The following is an 18,315-nucleotide window of genomic DNA, read 5'->3' as shown; positions in this document are numbered from 1 at the left end:
GCGCCCCCGGCAGGGGTCCGGGGCGGGGCTGCAGCTGAGGAGCTACAGGCGCGACCCCCTGGGGACGGGAGGCTCGCGCGCGCCGGCCAATGGCTGCGGTGGGCGGGGAGGAGAGCGGCCGGGGCCCTGCGTGGGCCGCGGGTCCCTTCCCCACCCTCGCCGGGTCCCGGCCCGCGGCCCCGCCCGCCGCCGCCCTCTTAAACCCGGCGCTCGACCCCGTCGGCCCGCCCGAAGCCTACCGGTGCGGAGCCCGCGCCGCCCTCGGGCTGTGGAGGCGCCCGGCCGGCGGCGGCGCTCGGGAAGGTGGGTGCCGGGCGGGGGCGCCGCGGGGTCCGGGGCCGTCGTCCGCCGGGGCGGTTGGGCGCTGTCACCGCCTCAGGGGCTCCCGGCCCCCAAGGGGCAGAGCTTGGCCCGGGGAGGCGGCAGCCGAGCGCCCTCGGGGCTCAGGAGAAGGCCGCAGGCGCCGCCGTCGTGGCTGACCTCTTCGCCTGACCCCGTGTTCTTCAATTTCGGAGTCACGACCCCGCCGCGTCTCCTTGTTGGCTCATCGATCCTGCCCTCGAGCCCCGGCGGCCCCTCGGCCTGGGACGACGCGCGGCCCTGAAAACGCCGTCCTGGCGGCGCGGGGGCGGCGGCCGCCCGGGCTTCCCTCCCCCCGGCCCGGGGCGCGTCCTCGAGCGCTGCCGAGCGGCGACCGCGGGCCCCCGAAGGGCCAGGTGCGGCGACCAGAGTCCCCGGAGGGGCTCGGGAGGTGGCGGGCCCGGCCCACGTGGCGGACGCGGCGCGGGCCGCGGGCTCTGAGGGGGGCCGGAGGTGGCGCCGTCCTGGGCCGGGCAGCCCGGGCCCCTGGGGCCGCGGGGTCAGACCCGGGGCTCGCGGAGGGGCGGCCTTCCCGACCTGCCCCCGGGCTCGGCCGCCGCCGCTCCTCCTGCGCCAACTGGCCGGGGCGGCGCGGGGCGGCGCGGGGCGGCGCGGGGCGGGGCGGGGGGCGCCTTCGCTGCGTGGGGACCCAGGGGCTGCCGCCCGCCGCGAGGCTCGGTCAGACCTGGGCGCCCGGCCCCGGGGGAGGGGGAGGGGGAGGGGGCGGGGGCGGGAGGGCCCGGGGGCTGCGACCCACCCTGTGGGGGAGTTTTGTTGGACCGAGAAGAGGGCGGAAGAGGGACCTGGAGACGGGTTTGCGGGAGCCGGGTCTGGGGCCGGATGCAGGGAGTGGGCTTTGGAAGGCAGCGGTGCTGGGTCGGGCTGTGTTCGGAGAGGGAAGGCGAAAGCGACCCGCACCGGGCACTGCGGGGTCGAGCCAGGTCGCGGAGGACTTTGGTGTGCGGCTTTGCGTGCGTGTTTGCCCGGCGGTTTCTGTTGGGCTTGTGAGGGACGGCTTGCGGGATCGAATCGGAGGCTCGCTCGGACGGTGGGGTTTGGGCAGGCAGCAGCAGGCCCGCGGCGGCCCCCAGCCCCGGCTCCCCTGAGATGCGGCCTGCTTCCCCGCAGGTGCGCCGCGCGCTGTGGCCCGGGATGGCTCTGCCGCCGCCAGGGGAGGCCGGCCCGCAGGACAAGATGTGCTACGCGCCCGAGAGGCTCCAGCGCAGCCCCCAACACCTGGACGCCTACAACATGCCCTTCCTGCCCTACGGCCACTATGGGAACTTGCTACCCGCTGCGGAGGAAAATCTCCAGGCTTTCCCGCCCCGGGAGGCTGCGGTGTCCGAGCCCCACACCGTGCCCCCCTTCACCTTCCGGCCCGCGCCTCCCTTGCTGAGCTCCAGCCTGGCCCTGCAGAGGGAGCCACTCTACGATCTGCCCTGGTACAGCAAGCTGCCACCGTGGTACGCGATTCCCCACCTCCCCAGAGAGGTGCCACACTTCAACAGCAGCCACGAGTACAGAGGCGCCACCAGTGGAGACTTGGACCACGTTGGTGGCCAAAGCGACAGTGGCCAGTGTTGTGGACCTGAGATTTTAATTAAACCGACGGCTGTGAATGCTTCCCTGTTACCCGAGGTGATGAAGACCGCCCAGTTACTACCTTCCTCCCCAGGCAGGCGATCTGAGGAGGGCTCCAAACTCCCCAACCCGTATGGAAAGTCGATTCCCCGTTACCACTTCACCCAGGAGGACCTGCACTTCGTTTTGTTCGGGGTTATCCCCAGCGTGGAGCACTCAGCCCCTCTGCACCATGCAATTTCCGGCTTCCTGGTCCCCACAGACAGCTCTGGTAAAGGCGGTCACAACTGGCGTGAGTCAGGTGGCATGGGAACAGAGGTGGGAGCCCCAGGGAGTGGGGGAGGTGGGTGTCAAGGTGGATCTGAGACCGTACAAGTCCAGGGGGGAAGTGCATGTACTTCCCATCAGAGTATGAAGGGGGTAGGCCAAGCTCACTTCTGAGGCTCTACTTGCTTAAATGCATGATTCCTAAGGTGGGTTTTACTGGGAGCTGAGGGTCAAGAGAGACCTGGTTCACCCCGTGGACTTGTCAGCTGGGATCAGATTCTACCAGAAAGTACAAGATGTCTCCTTGATAGCCTCATGCAGTTCATACTTGGAGTCCCAGCCTAGACAGCTATCTTGACCTTAGTCAAAGTCGGCAGGATCTCTGATTCTCAAGTTCTTTAAATTTGCAAAATGGGTTTAATCACATAACCTTCCAAGGGTTGTTCAGAGTCTCAAATGAGAAATTTTATGTATAATATATAAAAGGAGCAGAGGGAAAAAATAAAAAGGAGCAGGAAAAATATAAAAGGGTAAACCTCAAATTCAGCATAATGGTTACCTCTAAGATGTAGGGAGGGAAACACCTTATGAAAAATAAAGTTTTAACCCTCTTTTCTAGGATCCGATTCTCTTTGTCGAACTCTGGATAAAGACTCCCTTCAGCTACCAGAAGGTAGGCAGGGCTCCTTGCCTGCATTTTTGTCCCTGAACCAATACAGTGACTTTCCTCATTGGCTCTCCTGCCTTGGGTTTCCCCCAGGTCTCTGCCTCAAGCAGACGACGTTCGGAGAATTGCGGCATTTTGGTGTATTCTGCAGTAGCCTCATTGCCAAAGGAGTCAGGTTTGGGCCCTTTCAAGGTAAAGTGGTCAACGCCAGTGAAGTCAAGACCTATGGAGACAATTCTCTGATGTGGGAGGTAAATGAATATGTTTCTGGTGGGTCGACAAAGTGGGAAATGACACTGGTGGGGCACAGTGTTGGCCTCTGGCCCTCTGGGAGATCACTAGCCTGGAGGAGGGGACACTCTGCTGTCTGTGCTGCCCGTTTTTGCAATATAAAGAGGAGGGAAAGGCAGAAGTTCTCTGCATGAAGATAGCTCTTCTACATGAATTCTTTGCATTTTGTGCTGCCTTAAATCTGTGAAGAGTAACCATGGAATATGTATTTAAATAATTAATATTTGTCTATATTTATAGACAAAACCAAATGCTTTAAAGGTTATACAGTGGTGCTGAGAATATGCCAAAGAGAATAAAAACAAATTTTAAAATTTGTGGTATCATTTGCCTGTGACATTCGCAATGGATTTTTAAAAACCGATACTCTTGATTCTGTTGGGATGCATGCTGGTAAGACTCCAGTTTGTCAGAATATATCGATCGGATCCCTCCCCTTGGCCCAGAATTTCTACTTCTAGGACTATAGTTTAGGAAAGTAATCTGAAATTCAGACTATGTGGAAGATGTTAATCACAGAGTTGCTTATAATAACAAAACATTATTCGAGTCAGTGGAATTGCCAACAGCCCAGAAAGAATTAAAGTATGGCTCCACTAATATGCATGACAACTAGGTGGGGATAAAGCACAAATCTAATTGGTTGTCTTTAAGTTGTGAATTAAATGCAACCTTGCTCTTGTTCCCCTTTTTCTTGGCTAATGGAATTAACATATTCACTATAGAAATTTGAAAACGAAGCGATACAAGTAAGAATCTTAAAATGTCACAGCACCTATGGAGATATTCTGAAGCTAATAAATCCATTTGGGCTTCATAATGTTAATAAGTAATAATAAATATATTCAGTGGACTCAAGCATGAGATTTGGACTATAAATTTTTAATAAGTAATTTTATAAGTGAGGCAAAAAAAAGTGCATTTTAAACTTTCTGTTCTATTTTATTTAGATCTTTGAAGATGGTCATTTGAGCCACTTTATAGATGGAAAAGGAAATGCAGGGAACTGGATGTCCTATGTCAACTGTGCCCGTTTCCCCAAGGAGCAGAACCTAGTTGCAGTGCAGTGTCAAGGGCAGATATTTTATGAGAGCTGCAAGGAGATCTGCCAGAACCAAGAGCTCCTTGTGTGGTATGGAGACTGCTATGAAAAGTTTCTGGACATTCCTGTGAGCCTTCAAGTCACAGAACAGGGGAAGCAGGCTCCTAGATCCTCTGAGGGTGAGTGTAACACCTTTGCCTTTCCCCGGGGAGTCTTTTCTAGTGGAAGGACTTGGCTCTTTTCGGAACTAGAACAACCCTTCAGCAGTCTCTCCCTGACCTGTGGGGCTCGTCCCCCCACAGAGGCTAATGTGGGGGAGATTAAGCTGAGGGTATCTCTAACTAGGGGGACACTACCCAGCTGAAAGAAAGTGCCCTTATCTTTCCAAAGCTGCTGAAGGTACTTTTGTTCACAAGGATACCTTTTCTTTTTCTGATTCGCCTCTTTCTAGAGAAAAAAATAAGGGCAACATAAATAGATGCAACCTCTTGCCTAGGTGAGCCAGATTCTGATTCATCTCTGCTCAGACTAACCCAGCTGATGACTCCATCAAAGCCCTAGAGCAAGCAGTGCTTTTCCGATGGAGGTTGCAGTATCTTCATGTGGGAAATGTAGTGGTTTAGATCATCTTAATTATTTTTTTTTGATCATCTTTAAAGGAGAAAAAAAAAAGAATAAAATAGAATAGAAAATGTCGATGTGAATCTCAAAGTAAGAGGAAGCATTGTTTGGGGAAGTTTTTATTTCAAAAGGAGATGTGTGTACATGCTAAGTATCAAGTATAAAATGTCTTTCTTACTGTGGATCTTAGTCACCTTTGAGAAGCATTGAGCTAGACTCTCACTCTCAAATTTTATTTATTTATTTAAAGATTTTATTTATGTATTCATGAGAGACACAGAGGCAGAGACATAGGCAGGGGGAGAAGCAGGCTCCCTGTGGGGAACCCAATGCGGGACTCGATCTCAGAACCCCGGGATCATGACCTGAGCCAAAGGCAGATGCTCAACCTCTGAGCCACTCAGGTGTCCCTCACTCTGAATTTTTATTTTATTTATTTATTTTTTAAATTTTTATTTATTTATGATAGTCACACAGAGAGAGAGAGAGAGGCAGAGACTCAGGCAAAGGGAGAAGCAGGCTCCATGCACCGGGAGCCCGACGTGGGATTCGATCCCGGGTCTCCAGGATCGCGCCCTGGGCCAAAGGCAGGCGCCAAACCACTGAGCCACCCAGGGCTCTGAAATTTTAATGTGGATGTGAATATCTGGCGATCTTGGAAAGATGCAGATTGTCATTCAGGGTTGGGACCTGAGATTCTGCTTTTTTTTTTTTTTTTTTTTTTTTTTTAAGATTTTATTTATTCATTCATGAGAGACAGAGAGGCAGAGACACAGTCAGAGGGAGAAGCAGGCCCCATGCAGGGAGCCTGACCTGGGACTCGATCCCAGGTCCCCAGGATCAGGCCCTAGGCTAAAGGCAGCACTAAACCGCTGGGCCACCAGGGCTGCCCAGATTCTGCATTTCTATCAGGCTTCCAGGGGAGGCTGATGGCTGTTGACCCCTGGACCACATGTGAGCAGCAAGAAGCTAGAGGACCACCAACCCACTTCTGGGAGTGAGCCTCTGGAATTTGCATTTTTAAAAGCTCTCGGAGTGATTTTTACTTACACAAAAACTTGGGGAACGCCCCCCCCCCACCCCCGCCATCCAGTAGGTGGTATGAGATAAATGCAAATTATTACAATGTGTGTGCATTGAATGAAAGCAGAAGATGTTAGGACCAACTTGGAAAAAGCAGCTTAAGGGTGAGGTGTGTTAGACTGGGAGAGAAAAGCAGGATTGGGGAATAGTGAAACCAAAGGAAGGAGGACATGCTCACAGGGCTTAGGAAGTGAATAATGAACAGCCTCTTGTTTCAAGAGTCCAAATAATAAGGGATGCTTGAGTGGCTCAGTGGTTGAGCATCTGCCTTTGGCTTGGCTCAGGGTGTGATCCTGTAGACCCAGGATTGAGTCCCACATCAGGCTTGCCTGCATGGAACCTGCTTAAAAAAACTTTAAAAAGGGGGGGATCCTAAAAAAAAAAATAAATAAAAAAATAAAAAATAAAAAAAATAAAAAATAAATAAAAAATAAATTAAAAAAAAGGGGGAGGGGGATCCCTGGGTGGCTCAGCGGTTTGGCACCTGCCTTTGGCCCAGGGCGGGATCCTGGAGTCCGGGGATTGAGTCCCACATTGGGCTCCCTGCATGGAACCTGCTTCTCTCTCTGCCTATGTCTCTGCCTCTCTCTCTCTCTGCGTGTCTCTCATGAATAAATAAATAAAATCTTTAAAAAAAAATCTTAAAAAAAAAAAGGGTCAAATGAGGGCCTGTCAAAATTGTCTTGATAAACTATCTTTCTGCTACCCCTGTTCGTGGATGGTGTGGGGGTCATGCTGGGAATGGTGGTGAGATTGTGGACTCTCTGAAGTGTGTGGACCTCACAGTTGTGTCATAATGATCACCAAACCAAGTCTTTTGGTCACTTCCAAAATGTACTGAATGTTTTTGAAATAAAAGTGAAAAGTAGATTTGAGAAAAACACATGCTTGATAATTCACAATATAATCATTGTTTTGAAAAAGCACTTAATGCTATGTATTAAGCTATTACAATGATCATAACTTTTGATTTCTCAGTAATACTCTTCTGGAAATTTGTCTTCTGAAAATAGTCCAGAAAGGAAAGCTTTGTCCATGAGGAGTTTTACTGTAGGACCATCCATATTAGTGAAAAATCACAAACAACCTGAACGCTCAATAGAAGACTAATTCTTGGGTAAATGATGATATATTAATATATGGAATAATATGGATGCAGAAATGAGAAATCCCTATCTGGTAATAAGGAACAGGGCTGAGGGTTTATGATAGTAAATGGGATTGAATATTGTATTTGGGACAATGTGTGGAAGGAAATCGGTGAGCAGTTTAATTTGTTGGAAAGAATTATGGATGAATTCATTTTTTTTTCTATTATGAGTGGTTTGGGATAGGATTAACAAGGAAAGAAAAATAAAAATTCCTCTGTCCTCTGAAAAGAACTGTTTTCCTCAAAGGCTTTAGGCGAGGATTGGTGGAAACTTCCCTCTTCAAGGTGTTGAGTGGAAGGGAAGAGTCTGAACCCTATGTAGGCGGGTTATTTGAGTATGCAAGCCTGCAGAATGTGTGTTTTGGGGGATGGAGGTGTGGAATGTGAAGACCACCCTTAATCGTTACCAAACTGTATGTGGTGGGGCAGGAGGCATCATTGTCCATGTTGGGAAAGCCCTTGGCTAAAAAAAGAGTAGTTAATGTGGTTGGGGCGGTGGAGAGGAGAAAGAAGGAAAGGGAACAGGATAAAATTATTAGGTTATAAAGTTAAATTTCCAAAGACCCGAGCAGAAAAGGTAGGCAGCTAAGGGGATGGTATGTCATTTTTTGCCTATGCCTAAGCCGTTGTTCTTATGCAAACTTACTATTGAACCATTACTCTGAATTTTGGTGTGCTTTAGTGCTTTGTAAATTTGGATCACTGATCCTGCCTTGTAGACCCTCTCCTCTCACCCCAAGAGCAGAAAAGCCAGGTATTTCTGACCAATGAAAATTCTAGCTCTGAGCAAAAACCATCCCAGCAAGGGGATTCGGAAGAGTATTAGCACCTCAATGAAAGTGATAGACATCCCAGGCAGTGGCTGGTCCTGGGGTTGGTGGTTGCCTTCCTGGTTATTTACTTAGTGAATGGTTTATTTCCTTAGCTACCTGTAAAACGTGCCTGGGATGTAGTTGTCAACTAACAAAGCCCCTGATGGATAGCTTCCCTGCAGTCCTGATGCTAAAAAGATTTCCATCTACAGACTCTTGCATATACTTACTTACTCCTGGGACTTCTCTCCCTCCCTAGGGCCAGACAATGAGGTCTCAGTGATGCATTCACAGTCAAAGCCACTTGATCCTCTGGAATCCAGAGTGTCCTCAGCAGGGATGCTTTTGTAGGTGGCCCCTGTCCTCTCCTCTCCTCCAACAATAGACACCCCTGGACCTGGGGACCTCCCTTGCTAGAGTCCGATGAACCCTCTCTAACCTCTCTCCCCCACCTCTTCCTTTGATAAAAACAGATTTACCTTTCTGGGTCTTGTCTATCACTCAGCGATAGTATCACTCATAGTGGTAAGAACTCAATAAGTGATAAGATTAAATTAATCATCATGATAACCCTATGAATACAAGGGAAGGCAAGATAATGTCATCCTTACTCTATACATGATGGTTCTAGCTCTGGAATCTTTTCCAAAAGTTCACAGAAGCAAACTGTAAGCTAAACAGGTGCCTAGGACTTCATAAATGGGGGCAAATGGAACAGCCCTTGTGAAGGCTAGAAAGTAAGCCATTGGTATCCATCATTATTTGGTGTTCATCATTGATGGAGGTGAACTGTTTTGAACTTAGAGCTTACGCTGATCTGAAAAGGGACACTGTAGGTATGTTTGGTATATTAACCTAACCGCTTAAGACCTGCCAGTCAAGAGTGCGTTAAAGAGCTGTTAGGGTTAGGGGGCGCCTGAGTGGCTTAGTCTTCAAGTGTGTGCCTTTGGCTCAGGTCATGATCCCAGAGTCCTGAGACTAAGCCTGAGTCCAGCTCCCTGCTCAGCAGGAGAGTCTGCTTCTTTCTCTCCCCCTGCCCCCCCTTCCCTGCTTGTGCTCCCTCTCTCTCTCTCTAATAAATAAATAAAATCTTTCTTAAAATGAACTATAGAGTTGAACTGCTCTTAAGTAGGGCTGGAGGCAATGCTTCTACAAATACATTTCAGGGAACAAAAGGAAAGGAGAGCCTACGAATTAAGAACTTGAGCAGAAAAAAAAAAAAAAGAACTTGAGCAGACATAGCAAACCATAGACAACAAGAAGACTTTGAATCCTAAATTGAACTAATTGGAAAATAATTAAACGTATGTGTATACCAATGTATTTCTTTAAGGAATAAATAATTGTTTAAGTATGTCAGTGGCAATATGGTTACTACTTTTTAAAAAGTATTGTCTTTTAAAAATTATAGTTTGAGGTATTTTATGAACCAAATGATGATTACTATGGAAATAGTCATGGAGGCAAGTGATATAAATGAAAACAAAATTGGCTATGAGTTGGTCATTATGAAAGCTTGGTGTTGAGGACGTGAGGGTTTGACTCCATTGTTTTGACTTTCCTATATGTTTAAAGTATTCTGTAATGGAAGTTTTTTAAACTTCCTCTTGGAAGAAGTAAGAATGCAGTAAGATAGCTGACAAAGCCACTGGCACTTATTTCCCCTGTGTTTGACAGAGTCTGCAGAAGGCTACAGATGTGAAAGATGTGGAAAAGTATTTACCTACAAATATTACAGAGATAAGCATCTCAAGTATACCCCTTGTGTGGACAAGGGTGACAGGAAATTTCCCTGCTCTCTCTGCAAACGATCCTTTGAGAAGCGAGACCGGCTCCGGATCCATGTCCTTCATGTTCATGAGAAGCACCGGCCTCACAAGGTAGGAAGTAGGGCTGGTGAATGACGGATGGCCCGTAACTCACATTGCTTTCATGCTCCTACCTCAAACGCCTGAATCCACCTTGAGGATCTCCTAGGTATGAGTTGCTGGGACACAGTACCTGATAAGACAGGGTCTGTGGAAGAGAGGACAGTGCTGTGGACAGTGGTTGGATGTGAACTACCTTAAGAGGTAGTCCCTTAGGGGCAGTGCTAGGACAGATGGACAAGGCAGAGAAGTGCACGATGGAAGGGTGTCTGCTTCTACCTGGACACATAGGTTGTGAAAGTTCTCAAGGTGGCCTTGAGCGGAGCCTGAAAGGACAACGGGATAAAACTAAGAGTAATCTTCGTAAAATTGCCCTTATCCACCCCTTCCTGTTCACTGCTAAGCTTCAGAAGAATCCCAATCCCTATATTATTTGCTCCTGTAAAATTTGAGTATTTTTACAATAATCTAAGAACTCCTTTTTGCTCATCAAAAGACATTTAACACAATTAGTTTTCAGTAACCCCTTGGTGATGCATATCTACAAAGATATCCACGCCAACCTGAATCCCTCTAAATCCCAGTTCCCACAGAAAAGCACATACAACTAGAATTCTAAGAACATTTGAAGTATTAAGACAATGAAATTCTATCTTTTACCTGTTGACTAGGCAAAAGGAAAAAGGTATGCTCCAGTATATTTTGATAGTAGGAAGTTAGATATTGCATGTTCGCATGTTCATCAACACAGAACTGGTTGTATAAATTATGTTTTGCTTATTAACCCAAAACAAGCTGCAGAATATGTATATCATGATGCCATTGGAAATGGTTTATTGCATATGCTATACATGACGCTCACACATGAATGGAAAAGTGGAAAGTTAACACATCAGACTGCTAACTCGTTCTGGGGGTATGATGAAGAACAAAGCCAAAATCAATTTTCATACTTTTCACTTGGTAAATGTTTAAATTTTTTTATTTCCAATTTGGGGGGAAAAAATGTATGCTTGGTAAATAGAATTTGCAGAAAGCAAAACAAAAGTCACCTGATATGCCATGACCCAAGTTGAAACATTTAAGGTGTAACTTTTTTCTATATGTGTATGTGAATATGTGTGTGTATGTGTTTAGTACACTTTGGGCTACTGTGAGGCTACTTTTCTGACTTGACACTACATCATGACTAATTTTATAAACATGGTAATGGCTGCATCAGTGTATGAGATGGATGTGCCATCATTCATTGAACCAATCTCCTGCTTTGTGAATTTTCTCCCCAGTATGTCTGCCTTGAACAATATTATATAGAAATCATTATCTCTGTTATCCGTGTCTGATGATTTCTATGGGATAGATTCCTAGGAGAAAAACCGGGTCAAAGGGTGTGTACAATTTGAAGGCTCGAATTGAAGCACTAACCTGCTTTCCAGAGAAGGTGTCAATTTATGGTCCATCTGGTGGTGTTTGCAGTGTGGTAGGCAGCACTGAGCCTCTTGCAGTACTGCTGTCCTTTTATGTTGCCATTTTGATAGATGAAAATGATATCTTGCTTTAATTTGCATCTTACTTAGTAACATGGTTTGAAATGTTTAAACTATATTTTATTGGCACTTTGTATTTGTCCTGCAATCTGTCAATATATGTCCTTGGAAAATATTTCTTTTTTTTTTTTTAATATTTCTATTGCTACATGCTTTTGTAATATTTCACAAGTCATATTTGATCAATTCTAGGTTTTGGAGTTTTTTGACATCTTTATGTTTCTGAAACATATTTTCTGAAACTGAATGTGTTTAACAAGTGATGGTATACTATAATTTTAGTCAGTAGCATTTTCATTTTTAGTTAGCACAGCAAGTGATGATGGATCTTAATGGCCAATGGGATATACACCACTTGGGATATTTGTCAAGTTTGCTGTGGCTGGACCAGAGGCTATTTGTTAAGAAAGTGGAAACTACAGGACTTATTTTTGTTTGTTTTTAACTAAAAAGAATACAGGAAAAGGTTATTAGGGCTCACTCAAGATATTTCTACTAAAATGTTGGCTAGGTCCTCTGCCTAAACTCTGAGTGGTGGTCTTGGGTTGGGCTTCGGAGAAGCTGTACTCAGGTGCTGCCATCTTTGAAACTGGGGACTGTTGACCGGGCCATCTGTAGGTGACAGGGATGACAAGGAAAGTGTGGAAGCTAGTAATAAGTGAAATAAGAACTCGATTTTACAGTAGAGCTGAGGAATAATAATTTTAAACTGGCAATACAAGAGGATGAATCCTGTGTCCTCAGTATTCCCAAGAATTCTTCTTTAATGATCTTCTCTTTGCAAACTCTCCCTGCGTGGTCTTGTATTATGACTATAAATAGCATTTCACATTGGGTTTTGATCTCTAGCCAATTCTGTCCTAAGCTCATCTGTCTAGCTGTATTCTGAGCATCTCAACTGAAGTTTCTCATGGCACTTCTTTCTTACTTTTTTACTGCTAAACATTTTTTATGCTGTTAGTTTTATTTTATATACTTTTTAAGTTTGAGTACTTAACTTCTAAGGCAATTAAATATACTTAGTTTCTGCAGAAGCTCAAAACAAAACATTAACTTAATTTGAAAAACAAAAAAAATCTCCAGTGAAGCAGACATGCAAAACATAAGATAAATGATTTTAAAAACAAAAACAAAAAACATTCCATTTCTGCAAGAAAGAAAAAATGCTTGACCAAAAAAAAAATGTCAGAAGATGCTGGGTGCAAACCAACAGTGGAAAACTTCGTATTATCACCCCTGTTTCTAACATTTAAAACCTAAATGTACCTCTTTTTCAGATGATTTGTCAAGCATAATTAATAAAGAACACAAAAATGTCAGAGGAAATCTCTAGTTCATAACAATGAGACCCAAAAATTTATACACGAATTTAGAATGTTAGCCCTCTCCACCCTCCTGAAATTCCTGACCAATGGAGAGAAGCCGGTTTTTCCAAAAAGCATTTTTTTTTAATATTCTATCCATTGCTCAAAATTATGCCAGACTTTAGCTTTCTTTATTTTCTGTTTTTTACTTCCTTCCAAGCTTTTTGTTTTTGCTAGGATTTCTAATTACAAGAGGAAAATGTAGTTTCTTATTTTGTGTGTGTGTATGTGTGTTTGTAGTTTCTTAATTGTGTAAACCTGTGTAATATTTACATCTTCTTTGAAAGCGTTCTTCAGGGAGCTTATTCGAATTTGAAGCAGTTGCTTTATAGGCCTGTGAATTATCGTATTTGGATGGTTACCATCACGTTTATGAATTAGTTCCACTGATTTTTCTATCCTGCTCTTCCTCTTTCTTGATTTCCTTTTTGTAATACTGGGTCATATCTTCAAATAATTTTTTATCTAAAGGTTTTATTATTCATGAGAGACACACAGAGAGAGGCTGAGAGAGAAGCAAGCTCCCTGCGGGGACCCTGATCCAGACTCCATCCCAGGACCCCAGGGTCACGCCCTGACCCTAAGGCAGATGCTCAAGCACTGAGCCACCCAGGCATCCCCAAATAATTGTTGTTGTTGTTTAATTTTATTCATTTATTTTTAAGATTTTATTTATTTATTCATGAGAGACAGAGAGAGAGAGAGGCAAATACATAGGCAGAGAGAAGCAGGCTCCATGCAGTGAGCCCGACGTGGGACTCGATCTTGGGACTCCAGGACCACGCCCTGGGCCAAAGGCAGGCACTAAACCACTGAGCCATCCAGGGATCCCCCTAGAAATCATTTTTAAAAACCTTCAAGACATCTTTCTATTTTCTCTTATCATTTGGTGGCAATTTGTTTCTGGTCTGTTTTATAAATAACCAGTTTTCTTCTTTGTGGAAACTGCACTTTATCTTTGGAATTCTGAAATTTTAACAGAACATGTCAAGTTGGGAGGTCTTTCTCTTTGTTTTCTGCTTTGTAATCAGTGAAATATAATGTACTCTTTACATTTGAAGACACAAGTTCTAAACTGAAAGGAATTTTCTCGTTCATCTGTCTTCTAGATCTTTGCTCTTCCTGGAACTCCTTTTGGCCAGATGTTCAATCTACCTCCCTGTGCTTAACCTTTCATTTCTTTTGCTCTTCATTCTCAGAGTCCCCTAATCCTGTTTTCCAAGTCATGTATTTAGACTTTATATTTGATCTCTTCTTTTGCAGTATTAACTCAAACATCTGACCAGAACCCAGGATTGCAGATTTGTCAGGGTAGCCCTGGGTTGTTTTTCTACTACCTTAATTAGACCCCTCAGCTTGAGTCTGTAGCCTCCGACTAAAGACATATGCTGGATAAAAACAATATTACACCTCTTATAAACATAATGGCAAAATGAAGACGCGATTTTAACTGTATGTTTCTTTTACACCTTAGTGTTCTACCTGTGGGAAATGTTTCTCTCAGTCTTCCAGCCTAAACAAACATACAAGAGTCCACTCTGGAGACAGACCATACCACTGTGTATATTGTACAAAGGTAAATGGAACCTCCTTCCAAGGGATCTGCATTGAGCCCTGTTTGGATGTTCATGGATAAGAACTTGAAGCATAAAGCCTGGCTTATAAGGAGTTCTTAGTTAGTCCATTATCAGCCCAATCCCCATTTTTACCACTGAATATGCTCCAGTTTGCTTAAGATGGTCAAATATGACCTCCTATTGCCAAATTGGCATTTACGACATATGTAATGAAATATACCCCTAGGGGTACTGGATGGCTCAGTTGGTAGAGCATGAGACTCTTGAGCTCAGGGACAGGAAGTTCAAGCCCCGTATTGGATGTAGAGATTACTTAAATAAACTTAAAAAAAAAAAAAGAAGAAGAAGAAGAAGAAGTACACCCCTAATTTACAAGGAGACCTGATGATTGCAGACATGGTTACATAGTATTTAAGAGCATAGAATCTAACTTCCTAGAGCAAGAGTGCTAAAGTGGAATCTAATGTAAATTATACATACAGAATATTGAAATGATAAAAATGAAGAGACAGATATGTGATTAGGGGGTCACTGGAATAGAAACTATGGTTTGACCATGCTTTAGAAATTATACCTAAACACATCATGTCTTATTTCGATGATAAACATCTGTGCTGTTAAATGCTTAATTAGCCATTAACCATATGTAGCTATTTAATTTAATAAAAATGAAATAAAATGGCAAATTCTGTAACTTGGGTGTACTATCCACATTTCAAGTGCTCAATAGCTCCGTGTGGCAAGTGACCACCAAATTGTATAGTACAGACATAGACCACTTTTGTCATTGCAGAAAGCCCTGGTGGATAGCACTGGAAGAGACTGGTACTATCATCCAGCTACTTAAATTTTTATGATAAAGCCATGAAAGAAACCTAGGCCATGTTAGAGGGACATCTAAACGTCCCACAGAAACATAAAACATTGAGTGTACCAGGCTTAGGGACAAACACTGCTGAAGAACTTGTGTGTCAATAGAATGAAAATAATCAACATAGAAAAATGAGGCTGACACATAAGTAGATCATGTGGAGCCAGCACAAGCTATAGGAAGAGACCGTGGATTTGTTTTGTTGTTGTTTTGTTTTAAAGATTTATTAAAGACAGAGAGAGAGGGAGAAAACATAGAGGGAGAAGCAGGCTCCATGGAGGAAGCCCAATGTGGGACTTGATCCCGGTGCTCTGGGATCACGCCCTGAGCCAAAGGCAGACACTCAAACTGCTGAGCCATGCAGGTGTCCCGAGACCGTGGATTAGTGTGAAAAAAAAAAGCAAGCTGTCCTACGGAAGAAATTCTCTCCAGCGGGGTTTCCAAGGCAAGGTCACAAAATAGCCCCACGACACATCCTGTTTCTGGGTTCTTACTCTGATCCTCACGTTGGACTTATAGCTTACCTAAGATTGAGAAATGCTTGGAAGGGGAATTAAATCCACGTAGGACATGAACTAGTTATTTGGCATCCCGGTTTACACATTAGACTCCAGTTACTTAAGCTGGTGAAGACTGGCCAGGTTCCAGACAAGTATGGCTTGTGCACCTCACTAGGTAATGACCCAACTCCAGACACCCCATTGTTCAGTGCTTTTCTCCCAGCCCCTCAAATCTGAAGTCACCAGGTGTTTAACCTGGTGTTTTATACCACCAAAATAAAGTCATTACGTCTCTAATATATTACTTGAAGGTGACAAAGGTCAGAGCATAGTACTGAAATGAATGAGGAGAAAGGCTATAAATAAGGGAAAGAACAGAATTGGCCAAGAGAAGATGTAAAAACAGCAAAGTACTCATGTTACAGCCATTCTGGAAAAGTTTGGCAATTTCATTGAAAACTAAACTTGTTAACTACCACAGAACCCAGTAATTGTCCTCCTGGGCACTTATCTCAGAAATGAAGGTGTATATATTCACACAAAAACCTGTACACAAATGCTTGTAGCAGCTTTATTCACGAGAACTCAGACTGGAAATAACCCAGATGTCCTTCAGTGGGAGTGTGATTGAACAGACTGAGGCATATTCCCCTCCTCTCCCCCCATGGAGTGCTACCCGCAATAAAAAAAAGCATGAACTGTTATGCACATACCAACCTCAATGGATCTCCAGAGAATCAAAAAGTTTTAAGGTTTTTTTGTTTTTTAGAGAGCAAGTGCTTAAGAGCTGGGTTGGGCTGGGTTGGGGGTGGGGCACAGTGGAAGAGGGAGAGAATCCTAGCAAGCTCTATGCCCAGGGCAGAGCCTGACCTGGGGCTTGATCCCAGGACCCTGAGACCATGACCTGAGCCAAAATCAAGAGTCAGATGCTTAGCCGACTGAGCCACCCAGATGGCCCTCAGAAAGTTGAAGTTTAAAAAAATAAAAAATAAAAATAAAATTAAAAAAAAAACAAAGAAAAAGAAACCAGAGTGTCTGGCTGGCTCAGTCTTTAGAGCATGCAGACCTTTTTTTTTTTTTTTTTTTTTTAAGATTTTATTTACTTATTCTTGAGAGACACACACAGAGAGGCAAAGACACAGGCAGAGGGAGAAGTAGGCTCCCCTCCAGGAGCCGGATCCCTGGGAGCACACTCTTGAGTTTAAAGGCAGAGCGGCTGAGCCACCCAGGTGTTTCTCCACCCCCACCCCCCTCACCCCAGCATGCAACTCTTGATCTTGGAGTTGTAAGAGTGGAAAGATTACTCAACAAAGTCTTAAAGAAAAGAAAAAAATAAGGTTCTGATTTATGCAGAGACCTTGGCCAATAGTAGCTGCTCCTATAATGCACATTCTTGGGGTGTGGTCCTAGGACCAGCCACACTGGAATTGCTTGTTTAAATGGAGGCTCCTGAGCCTTCTGTCAGTTGTGCCCTTTTTACGAAGGCTACTACTGTTGACCAAGCCTGCTCTATGGCCTGAAAACCCAGATTCATCCATTGGAGAACTAAGGATCAGTGACAGTGAAATTAACCCCTTTGTCTAGTTAGCTGTCAGGGTGAAGGAAGTTTACTTCTGCTGCTTTGTGTTCTCTGCAGAGGTTCACTGCCTCCAGCATCCTCCGCACACATATCAGGCAGCACTCCGGGGAGAAGCCCTTCAAATGCAAGTACTGTGGGAAATCTTTTGCATCCCACGCCGCTCACGACAGCCACGTTCGGCGCTCACACAAGGAGGATGAGGGCTGGTCTTGCAGCATCTGTGGAAAAACCTTTCCGAATCAAGAAGCATCCTACTCCCATATGAAGCTGCATGAAGGCCACTAGCCCTCAGAGTATGGAGACCATGCAAATCTAAAGGCTAGGATTCTGTCTTCATTTTCGTCGCTTTTGGGTGTGTCAAGTGAACAGGTGATAGTTACACTGAGATGAGAAACAGAAAAATGGGACCAGCCAATGAACTGGATTTATCGATTTATTTCCTCTGCTTTCGCAGAAATATTTTCCACAAGAACAGAGTTTTGGTGAATCTACCTAGAAATAGTGAGAGCTGGCTATTGATATAGCTCAAGGGGTCTGGAAACCACACAAACCCTGGGAGAGGGACTGTATTTTATTTCAGAGACTGGGAGTAAGTAGAGTTTGATTTTTGTGATGAAAATTACCCTTTCTCTACTATTTGCTTTGGATTGTAATATGGCTGTGGCCATTACCTGGTCTATTCTTCATAGAATAAATTCTTTAAAAATTCATTCAACTCTGAGCTTCATTATATTATAACTAAGTGTTCAGACATAAATTAATCCCTCGTCTTTTTTGGAGTCATTTTAAACCCCTGGTTCCCACCCACCCCCATCACGTGACAAATGCCTGTTAATTTGTTTAACACCACACAATTACTCAGAGGACACAGAAGTTATTTATTCACCTCATCATCTATGAGCTTTGTAATTGGGGAAGAAAAATTATTACCAAATGAAGAAAGGCTTAAAAATTGCAAATCGACTAAAAAATAAATATGTATTGCTCTAGTTTTAAACCTGATTTCATTCCTGATAAAGAGACCAGTGGAATCTTTTCAGGTCTAATTAGTGGTTCATACTAGTATATTGAATGTTTAAAAAAAAAAAAGGAGGAGGAGAAAAATGCGCTTATCAGTTACCACGAAGCGAAGCTG

General features: G+C 44.6%; 1 protein-coding gene across 3 annotated transcripts; it reads left to right on the top strand.

Annotated features, from left to right (window-relative positions):
- The first annotated feature begins 201 nt into the window (after positions 1-201).
- Positions 202-17,890, top strand: PRDM14 (PR/SET domain 14). 3 transcript variants are annotated; one of them, XM_025477946.3, is made up of 8 exons: positions 206-303; positions 1,489-2,212; positions 2,828-2,881; positions 2,969-3,126; positions 4,117-4,387; positions 9,552-9,754; positions 14,128-14,229; positions 17,238-17,890. In XM_025477946.3, exons 2-8 carry the CDS (start codon positions 1,513-1,515, stop codon positions 17,463-17,465), a joined length of 1,716 nt encoding a protein of 571 aa, XP_025333731.1. In that variant the 5' UTR covers positions 206-303; positions 1,489-1,512; the 3' UTR covers positions 17,466-17,890. The 3 variants fall into 3 exon arrangements, with proteins under 3 accessions (XP_025333732.1, XP_025333731.1, XP_025333730.1); XM_025477945.3 differs by having other exon boundaries at positions 1,489-2,233; XM_025477947.3 differs by lacking the exon at positions 14,128-14,229 and having other exon boundaries at positions 202-303; positions 1,489-2,233.
- Positions 17,891-18,315: the final 425 nt, after the last annotated feature.

Source organism: Canis lupus, chromosome 29 (assembly GCF_003254725.2).
Source record: "Canis lupus dingo isolate Sandy chromosome 29, ASM325472v2, whole genome shotgun sequence".
NCBI classification, from domain to species: Eukaryota; Metazoa; Chordata; class Mammalia; order Carnivora; family Canidae; genus Canis; species Canis lupus.
The sequence above is the reverse complement of the archived record's forward strand: the minus strand, read 5'-3'. Positions and strand labels throughout refer to the sequence as shown.

Excerpts from the sequence above, each read along its gene's own strand:
- PRDM14 (XM_025477945.3), top strand. The coding sequence starts at position 1,513 with ATGGCTCTGCCGCCGCCAGGGGAGGCCGGCCCGCAGGACAAGATGTGC. Across the intron at positions 2,882-2,968 it reads CTCCCTTCAGCTACCAGAAG|GTCTCTGCCTCAAGCAGACG; the intron begins GTAGGCAGGGCT and ends GGTTTCCCCCAG. Across the intron at positions 3,127-4,116 it reads ACAATTCTCTGATGTGGGAG|ATCTTTGAAGATGGTCATTT; the intron begins GTAAATGAATAT and ends TATTTTATTTAG.